We start from the raw sequence: 11,036 nt of genomic DNA, 5'->3' as shown, positions 1-11,036 counted from the left end.
ACTACACTTTAGGTCGCTCGATATCAACGTCACTACCACCAAGCCTCCGACAACTCTTTCAAACTTTAAAAATTGGGTTCGCCTTGTAATTACTCCGTTATTGTCAGATACCGTTCCCCCAGTTTTCAATATGTGAGAAAGTTGATACAGGTACTGTATGTCTACAAAAACTCTTCTTTACGATTAACAAAGGTTTAACATGATATTACATATAATTCATTGGAATTTGTCCCAAACCAAAGTACAGTTCCCACAGTACAGAAGGCGATTGTGCAACGCAAGTTAAATTGTATCTGACCTGTCACCCAAATCACTTTCAGTTTCTGATTCCTGTAAATGCAGGCAGATCTCGTAAATACTGTCTCGTCTCTTAGGACTCCTCGACACGACAAACATATTTTAACCCATATATTTTACCACACTGGCCAAACAAATGTGCCTTTGAAATACAAGAGTCAAGAGCCCAACTAAATCAAACATTGATCACCATAATAGTGATTTCTTTAAGATTTCATCTTTTAAAATTACTTTTGCAGGTGCAAACGCGATATTGATTCAATGCCGTTAGCATTAACAAATCAAACCATTTTCACCATTGATTTAATGGTTGCTTGCAGGTATTGGATGGAGAAAGATTTTCTGCGGTCCTTTCTGCACGAGCTGTGAACTGCAGTTCACATATTATTTGCACAGCATGTAGGAAGTGAAAGTATTACAGCAGAGTATAAAAGCATTGCGAGCCTTTGTTTTGTATCCAGTAACCTCTTCAACATCATCAGCGTGTTAAAGACTCTATAACTCACACAAAATAAATCACCCAGACATCCAAACTACAGCTTAAGAGACAAAACTCAGGTGAGCAATTTACAAAAGTTTATTTTAAAATATGGTGGCTGGTGGACATGTCCAGTTTGCAACCTTTATGCTTTTGTGTGTGCCGTACCCAAATATGTTGAGACCTAAAGTCTAGTTTGTATGACACACACCTTATTGTGTCTGTTTGAAGAGCCGGTCTCGGGGTGGTTCAGTTGGACTCGGGCACAGGAGCATAACTCCACAAACATTAACAAAATCCATTAATAACCATTATGGTGATCAGGGTTCCATTTAGTTGGCTGCTTGTGTGTTTCCACATGTTTTTAATGCAAATGTATGTAATTTAATTTAAAGTTGTTTTGTTTTGTGGGATCATGGGATGATGACAATTAGAAATGCTGCTTTTATTACATTTACACGTCTCCTAAATAGCGTATGCACATTTGGTATCTTCATGCTTAAAACAGTTTTGCTCTGTTCCTCATACTTAAAGCCACAAGATCACTCAGTTCAGATGACTCAAATGAATCAAGATAAGACAAACCTTTTCAGTGTGCGGGCGAGATCTGTGCCGGGGGCTTAGGACAGGTGGCAGAAAAAAACTGTGGAAATGCTACTAATATTAATTAAGCAAAAAGTTTAAGTTCAAAATACGTTTGTATTTATGATTTACAAGGAAGCACTAACAATGGGAGGATCAGAATCAAAACCTGATGAACCTGCAGCACCACTGATTAACCCAGGTAAGATCCTGCAACATGAGCACCTTTATTATTTCTAAAGAGCACGCAGCAAATAATATGATGTTTAACATGATCTGTTCTTCATCTAGAATTTGAAAAACCATGGAGGAACTTTAAATGGGAGTAAGTATTGCTATACTTAAATGCTTAGGTTATTATTGTCATGCATAGTTAAAATATTGATTAAGAGGACAAAGGTCAAACAAAATAATGAAATGCTTTCGGTTGGATTGTCCTTTTATGATCACCATTAAATAAAACTGCAACTAGTAAATCCTGCTTTTTTCCTGTTCCCCCCATACAAACTGTGTGCAATATACTGCAAAATGCTGTTCTTAAAGGCATAGTTCCACCAAAAATAAAAATGTTGTCATACCAGCATCTTCAGAATGAAATTAAAGATATTTGAGATGACGTCCGAGTGATTTCCACGTTTCCTCACAGACGCAATCCTTTCTGTCATGGTTTACAAAAGTACTAAAGGCAACGTCAAAACGGTCCATCTGATCATAGTGGTTTGAGTAACACGTTCATACGGCACCAGAATTCGATTGTCAGTTTTGTATTTAAGTCCTTAATACGGTTGTGTTCACATGCAGTTTGGTTATACACAGGTGTGACAATTGTATTGTAACTTTTCAGGACTCACAATTACATTTCCGGAGAGGCACTGCTGTGTGAACTGTAGTCCTTCAGTATTTTACACAAGGGTGCCCAAACTTGGCCCTCAAGCGTTAAGCTTCAACCCTTATCAAACACACCTGCCTGCAGCTTCCCTGATAGCAGGAGAGCAGATGAAAACAATAGAATCAATGTTAAAAAGTTGATTTGTCAATGGTTTTTGTCAGCCACCATTATTTTAACTCTTTAATATTGTGCACTAAAGCCTCATAAAAGTCACTTGGTCTAGCAAAAAGCAAGCCTACTCGGTCTTGTCTATGTTTATAGTACAATTTGTCTTGATTCATGTCAGGTCATTATTCTTAAGCCCTCTTAAGATGATAAATGACCATGGATTTCCACAATCATAATTGATTAATTTCTATATCATAAATCTAAATAGTAAAAATTATGTAAAATTATTGAACCTGTTTAGTTTGCGAAAACCATAGTAGATACTTGTTCATGAGATGACTTTTAAAATCAACACCCCCAAGTGGTGAAACATGGGAGTTTGGAAACAGTAATGACGATGCCTTGTTTGCTTAAATCATGTGACTTGGCCAGTTTGATCCGCACTCCGAAGCATTGATTCAAAACATTTACATTTAGTCATTTAGCAGACGCTATTATCTAAAGCGACTTACAGAGAGCTCAGGGATTGAATTCCATGTAAGAGGACCCGCGGTATATGAAAAAAGATATTGCTCATTCTAAGGTAATGCAAATATAACGCTTCATTAAGTAAGATCTTAATACACCTCTGAAAGACTTAGTTATGTATTTTGCATTTCTGCCAAAAGATCCTCCAACAAATAACACTTTGGACGTTTAACCCCATACATTTGAGGAATTATCCAGACCACCATACAAAAATCATTTCTTTTCATTTCCTTTGCCACAACAATATATTTTACCACAATTATGATAGTTTAAGAATACCTAATATAACTGAACCTCACTTAACATTACAATAAAAGAGTCAAGAGCCCAACTGAAGCAAACACTGACTACAATAAGGATGGTTATAGTTAAACCTATAGTTGGAACCTTTACTTCCAGTTTTTATCTTACACGTATAATTCAATCTTAAAAATATTCATTTAATATTTTGATTCCTTTATAAACGTTCTCTTAGTTGTATTTTGTTTAAGCATTTGTGTCGTGTTATAAAACTCAAACAGGAAATTCTTCTGGACCAGTGTTGGACCAGCGAGTTCAGAGAAGTCTATTTGACACTTTATCTGTGCACTCCAAAAGAAGTCTTTGCAGTATTTGTGTCTCTTGTCTTCACACAGTCAGAAATCAGAACTGAAAAAGCAACTAGAAGAATTCAGTCTGAGTAATCCAGATGTGAATCACATCAAGATTCTGGTTGCTGGACCAATAGGAGCAGGAAAGTCCAGCTTCATCAACTCTGTCAATAACGTCTTTCAAGGACGGATCACCGCTGACGCGCCGGCTAATTCAACTTCTGGCGATGCGAAAAGTTTCACAAAAACAGTAGGTATCATGTGGACCTTTCTGAACAACCTAAACTTTTGAAGTCGATCCAGACTTGAGTATTGTGAAAATGTTGGTTATTGAGTGAAAATGTTATTAATAAATATAAATGATCTCTGAATATAACTGATATAACTGAACTGGTAGAAAATGCTAACGTCATTGGTTCAATGAATGCATAATGATAAAATATATTGTTTGAATGTTCTATAAGTCACTTAATGCTTATTCGTCTGCTTTTGCTCTTGGTTTATAGCTTAAAGGATATCGCATCAATCGTGGAAAAATCCCACTAGTCTTTGTTGATATAATGGGTTTAGAACCGGATGTTTTGGCCGGGTCACAGCCGGAGGACATCATCAAAGCTGTATATGGACATGTGAAGGACGGATTTAAGGTAATACTGAAATTATAAAATAGCATTTTAACATGAAACGATTTGTATTTATGCAATTGTAATGGTAATCATTTTTGAATGTATTTCTCCTGAGGGACTTTTATTTTGACACACTTTTTTCGGAGTGTGAGCCGAGACGCAGGCGCGCCATACGAAGAAGAAAAGAGAAGAAGTGAAGCGTTTGCTGTGAAGTTATACAGAGAGTTTTGGTTGAACGTTTGCAGGAAAATAACGTGATAATTTATTACACAGTTTCTCGTGGTAGATGTGCGTAAGACGGTTTTATTTTTTCGGTTGTGTAAAGTTACTTTGAAAGAAACAGACGGTGTTGGAAGCTGACTGAAGAGCAGAAGAGAGCTGCTAATGTCGAGAGGTTCGCCGAACACCGTAGTCTTCGCTGTAATGCCGAAATGAAGAATCCCCGAGTATAAGTGATACGAGCGTCATCATAACGCATATTTTTGCAAATAGCAATTGCGTCCGTGACTGTTTTGTTTTCGATATTTTTTTGTGGAGTATTGGGTTTTCCACGTGCGCTTCACGTGCGCAGGAACACGTGCGCGATCCCCTGTTTCTCCGAGGATACTCATCGAGCACGTTCGGGCATTATTGATGTTATTTTATAGTTGCCCTGCCATCCAAGTGACATCTTTGGCACACATCTATAATCTTCCTGGTTACTATTCTCACGTGTGTTAAGTCATCACATTCCACGAAAGTCATCGCACTCAATGCAAGTCAACGTGGCTACGGAGTGGTACTTTTACATATCATTACACGTTCTGTTGATAGACTGAGTGAACTGAACATTTGAATTTGATCATTTATAATTGTGTTGTTACTTACTTTGGAGTGGGGGCGTCTCACTTGCTCTGTTAGGTACTTGTGGAGTGTGGAACGACAGTTACTGTCTTACATACTTATACTTCAGACAGCCGCCGTGTTATTTAACTTACCTGAAGCCACACTCTTTGGTTCCTTTAGTATATGATACAACAGGGTAAGATAAAACGTGCAACTAAAATAAACCGAGAGTCAAAGTACTGGGGTGGGGGACTAAGATCCTTTCCGCTGTAAGTCTTCCAAAGTAACGTATACATTTCCCCTACTACGCGGGCCATAACGAACCCGTTACACAATACAGCTGAAGTTTTACACATTTTGTCTTTATTTAGTTTGATGAGTCAAAGCCACTCTCTCATGAGGATCAACAATATACCGGTGACCCCAGTCACTCTGACCAGGCTTTCTGTCTGGTTTACGTCATAGATGCTGGTACAATCCACATGACAGATGACAAACTCATTGACAAGTTGAAGGTCATCCGTCGCAGAATCAGCGAAAATGGTAAAACTGAACCCAGTTTTGTCTTTGAAATGTACATATGGTGTTATAAACTGTGTTTATGACTCATTGTAGGGATTCCTCAAGTGATTGTTATGACTAAAGTGGATGAAGCATGTCCTCTGGTGAGCAAAGATCTCAAGAAGATCTACTTCAGCAAGAAGATCAAAGAGAAAGTAAATAATCTATATTTTAATTTCAAAAATGAAGATTAAGAGATTAATATTATCCATTTAAGATTATTAAGATTACGATTAAAATCATTCATTATTTCTAATTATTATTTATTCTGCAATTTGATTTCGGTATTTTTGTTTCTTTCCAGATGCAGATATGCCATGACAAACTGGGTGTGCCAATGTGCAACATCTTCCCAGTGAAGAACTACCACGATGAGATCGACACAGATGATGATGTTGATGTTCTCGTTCTGAAAGCTCTGGATCAGATCGTTCAGCTTGCTGATGATAGATTGTTTAATAGCAGTGGGACACTTTAAATATTTTTGGCTCTACAAGTTATTTCAACGTACTATTTAAAATTTTGACTAGTGATGAATAGCTGTAACTCATGGAAAGTAAAATTACTTAAATGTGCTATTGAACTATTGATTGCACACTTTTTTACATTGTAGATACTGACATTAAAGCCAGTCAAGAAAAGAAGAAAAGATTAGGTTCAAAATAAAACATAGCCGTTGTCTAGTCTCTGAGTCCTTAATTCTTGGTCATTAAGCACATTTCTATTACAACCGCTAAAACTGATAACACGCTGGCACTCCACCGACGTTAATGGGAAGAAGTGCTTTAAGTGAAAAAAAATTACGGTACTTTCTTGTGCACGTTAGAATATGCACATTTTTTCCACATTTCAAATTTGGACATTTACTAAAGAAACCATTTGCCGAACAACTGATCTAAAGGTGGGAATATATGAAATTCTGGTTGTATGCAATGTGGCATAAGCGCTCCCTCCCTGTAGACCTCCTGGGGGGTCGCAAGGTCGCGAGGGTGGGGTCGCAAGATGATTTCCAGAAATCGTTTTTAATTAGGAATAACATTTTTTATCAATAAGTGTTACAAAACATACAAATATTAGTTAAGTTAATAAAATAAAAGCCTTAATAAAAGCCATCAGCCTTCGGAATTCCCTCTCGGTCATGAACCCTGAGGTGATTTCTTTACATTACCAACCGCATCAGGTTAGGAGCAGCACATCAATTTAGAGCACCACATTAAACATTCCCATCCGTGCACGCAGATCATTTTTTGGGGCTTTAAATTTAGCATATTTTTTTTTTCTAACTGAAATGTTTGTTATAATTGACAAAAGAAAACTGGCCTGGCTGATCACCATTCAGCTTTTATTGAACATGTCAAAAACTACAACTCGGCCCTGAACTTGGCACGTTCTAGTTTTATATCTGCTACAATTAATAAATCAAGCAACAGGCCAAAAGCATTATTTAACACAATAAACAAACTTACCAAACCTCCATCTTATGTCACCCAAGCTTCTGATGAACTTTGCACTTAATTCTTGGCTCACTTGCTAGAAAAGACAGATGCTGTAAACCAGTGCCTGTCTAATGATGCTACGAATATTAGATATCTGCTGAATCAACCTGGTCAATCCCTGCCTCTCTTTTCTCTGACTTCTCCTTCCTCTGTCTCTGAGTTAATCCTGAAATCCAACCCTTCATCTTCTCGTCTCGACCCTGCTCCTCCTTCTGAAACTTTGCCATTCAGTTATCTCTGCACCTATATCTCACTTCATCAATGCATCTCTTACCTCTGCTATATTCCCTCTGCCACTCAAAACTGCTGCTGTTACCCCTGTTCTCAAGAAACCCAACCTTGATCCCTCAGTTTTATCTAATTACCGTCCTATTTCAAATCTACCCTTCTTAGCTAAATTATTAGAAAGTACTGTTGCTTCCCAGCTCCAGTCTTTTCTAGTAAAAAATAATCTTTTAGATCCGCTTCAATCTGGTTTTCGCCCTCTACATAGTACTGAAACTGCCCTAGTTAAGGTTATGAATGATCTACTTCGCTCTGGTGACTCTGGTTCTCTGTCTATGCTCCTGCTGCTGGACCTCAGCTCTGCCTTTGACACGGTCTCCCATGAACTACTAATCTCTCGCCTTTCGGATGTGGGTATTTCTGGTGCAGCTCTTTCTTGGTTTTCTTCCTATCTCTCGGACAGGCTATTCTACATTTCACTTCAGGATTTCCGCTCACCTACTGTCCCACTGAAACAAGGTGTCCCCCAAGGATCCGTTCTAGGGCCATTATTATTCATAATTTACATAATACCTCTTGGTCAGATCCTCTGCCGTCACGGTTTTAATTATCATTTTTATGCTGATGACATTCAAATATATACTACCTGTACATCAACTCTATCAATCACACCCGACAAAATTTCTACTTGTGTGCATGAAATAAAAGATTGGCTCCATTCAAATTTTCTAAAACTCAACATGGACAAAACTGAGATTATTTTCACCGGGCCTCCGTCAGCCACTAAGAACATTCCTACCAATTTCACTTGTGAGATCGCTGGCTCTCATATCAAACCATCTAGTACTGTTAAAAATCTCTGTGTTATCTTTGACTCGTCTCTATCTTTCCACTCTCACATTAATTCTATCACAAAATCAGCATTCTTTCATCTACGCCGTATCGCTCACCTCCGTCCCTTCATTTGTACCTCAGATGCTGAAACTATCATCCATGCTTTTGTCACATCACGCCTTGATTACTGCAATGCACTTTTCATTGGCTTATCTGTCAGCTCCATTTCCAAATTGCAATATATCCAAAACTCTGCTGCTAGAATACTAACCCACACCAAGCGTTCTGCACATATCACCCCAATTCTGCATGATATTCACTGGCTCCTGGTGGCTTACCGTATTAAATTTAAAATTCTCCTTCTCACTTTTAAATCTCTGCATGGCTTGGCTCCTCCTTATCTCTTCAACCTGCTCCTCCCCTACACCCCGACTCGCACTTTACGATCCTCTGACTCTTGACTACTCGTTGTCCCTCGGCATCGCCTTGCTTCAATGGGGGGCCGATCATTTAGTGTTGTTGTACCCAAAATGTGGAACTCTCTCCCTCGATCTCTCTGTTCTGTTAACACTATCTCTGAATTCAAATCCATGCTCAAAACTCACCTTTTTTCAGAATGTCATAGTTCATAATTATTATCTCTATTTCTATTTTTTATTTTTTTGTGCTGCCCATTCACCATATTCTTATCTACTGTTGTTTTGTCTGCTGTGTTTGTCAACTGCCTTTCTGTTGTTTGTTTATTGTAAAGCGTCCTTGAGCCCTGGAAAGGCGCTATATACATAAAACGTATTATTATTATTATTACAAAAGACAACGCAGGGATGCCAGCTGAGTTGAGCTCACGGAAGCAGTTTTCATTCTGTGAACATGCTCTGTTCCTATAGCCTTACTGTTTATTTTTACATGTGATAAATCTAAACAAATGATGGTAGAACCATCATTTTATGTAAATTTACATTCAAGCAAATGTATATTGCATTTTATTCAATTGTGAGTTCATGTTATGACCAGGGGTGTATTCCAGAAAGCTGGGTTAATTTACCATCAGATTAACCCTGAACTGTGGGTTGATTAACCCAAAACCTGTTTACTCTGGGTATGTCGGTTCCAGAACACCTGTGTCGAGTTTAATCAACCTACTGCTAATAACCTTGAGTTAATGCGCGCGCACGGAGAACATACCAAGGCATTTTCAATGGAACGCCGAATTCAGGAGTCACCATGGAAACTAAGGGTGAAAAGTTCTTCTAGTTAGAAGTTAGAAGTTTTAATGTTTGCTTATGAGGAGTTCAAGCCCATTATAATGAAAAAAAGCAATACAGCTGCATATGCGAGGGAGAGACAATTGGCTTGGCAAAATATAATTGACAGAGTCAATGTGTAAAATTGTTTTTATAACATTGTAAATATGCTTGCATTTTGTTAATTTGCAAAGTTTAACAATTGTCTTTTTGAGCATGTGGCATGACTCGACAAGCATTTACTTTTCTCTACATCAGTTTCTTAAGAATACAGTGCAATGTATATTGACAAGAAATATTTAGGCCTCTTGTTTTATAAGGTGTAATCCTTCTGGAGCCAAAAGAACTCTTTCCCAAGTCAAGATGAAACACAAAAACATTCTCCAAAAAGGTAATATTTTATTTTAACTGTTGTAAGATCAATGTATTAAGTTACTTTTACAGTATTCTTCCTATATAGCTAATAGAAAGAAGGCTGAGGCCCGTCTAACTGGCGGTGGTCCACCTCCACCTCCTCTCACCCCATCTGAGGAGTTGGCTCTTTCACTTAATAAAGGTCGCCCTGTGGTCGATGGTATTCCAGAGGGCACTTCGTCAGACTTTGCTACCTCCCACAACAACTCAAGTGACTTGGTACAATGTAGGTATACCATATTAGTACTTGTGTGTGGCAGATTTTCTTCTTTAACCATCTTATTTACTTTGCCTTCCTAGTTGTCTGCAAAGGAGCTGTATAAGGTCAATCTATTAAGGCAAATAAAAAAAACGTGGACATGGACCTTATACAGCTTCAGCTAGAGGAGAAAAGGCTGGCCATTAAAAAGGCCAACCTTGAAATAGAACTACTGGAGCATTGCCTTAAGGTGAGAATTATATGTGAACATGAATCCGTTATTTTTTTTGTGTGTGTGTGTATAAAGTAATAAATACAAATCTGTCATGTTTCTTTTATTTCAGGATATGAAGAAATAGAACACATTAAATAAAGTGATTTTGACAAATCATGTCTCTAAGCATTCTGCCATCTCTGTGGTCTGCTAGATTCAATGGGTGTTGTTCTAGGTCATCTTCATCAGGACAGTGGGGATGCCTCTCTCCTCTTATTGTGGCAATGTTGTGAAGTACCACACAAGCAACTGTGATGTCACATGCCCTATTTGGAGTGACCCTGAGCCCACGCAGACACTGAAACCTTGCCTTCAGAATGCCTATTGTCATCTTGGCCCGTGTTCTGCTGTGAGACCGGTTGAAGCGTGTCTGTGGTCCAGGCTCAGGATCAGGGTAGGGTGTCATCATATAGGGCAGGCAAGGGTATCCTCTGTCTCCCAGCAAGTAACCATAGAAGTGTCCTATAATGTTTGAGGTGTTTTGTAAATGTAATAAAGACTACAAGCATTTGTCTAACAAAACGTACCCTGTTGAAATTTGTTGCACAGAGATGACTCTCTAAATATTCTGGCATCATGTACAGACCCAGGCCATTTTGCCTCAACATTAGTGATGAGGTGGGTTGCATCACATATTACCTGTGAAGAACAATAAGTTTATTATTTGTAACACCAATATTAAGGAGCCAAAATATAGCCATTACCTGCACATTGATGCTATGCACAGACTTCCTATTAACATAGTCTCCCTCATTGATTGATAGAGCTTTAATTGGAATGTGGGTGCCATCAATGCACCAAATCACGTTTGGGAACCCTGAAATTAAGATTAATAACAAGTTTAAAAAGACTGTGTAGCCTTTACG

General features: G+C 38.2%; 1 protein-coding gene across 1 annotated transcript; it reads left to right on the top strand.

Moving 5' to 3' along the window:
• Positions 1-344: 344 nt before the first annotated feature.
• LOC306897591 (interferon-induced protein 44-like) lies at positions 345-6,167 on the top strand. Its single transcript, XM_079462439.1, has 8 exons — positions 345-855; positions 1,493-1,559; positions 1,649-1,682; positions 3,518-3,722; positions 3,979-4,119; positions 5,295-5,466; positions 5,539-5,639; positions 5,789-6,167. Exons 2-8 carry the CDS (start codon positions 1,505-1,507, stop codon positions 5,960-5,962), a joined length of 882 nt encoding a protein of 293 aa, XP_079318565.1. The 5' UTR covers positions 345-855; positions 1,493-1,504; the 3' UTR covers positions 5,963-6,167.
• The last annotated feature ends 4,869 nt before the right edge of the window (positions 6,168-11,036 follow it).

The sequence above is a fragment of the Barbatula barbatula genome, assembly GCF_947034865.1.
Source record: "Barbatula barbatula genome assembly, chromosome: 8".
NCBI classification, from domain to species: domain Eukaryota; kingdom Metazoa; phylum Chordata; class Actinopteri; order Cypriniformes; family Nemacheilidae; genus Barbatula; species Barbatula barbatula.
This window is presented reverse-complemented; position numbering and strand designations above follow the sequence as displayed.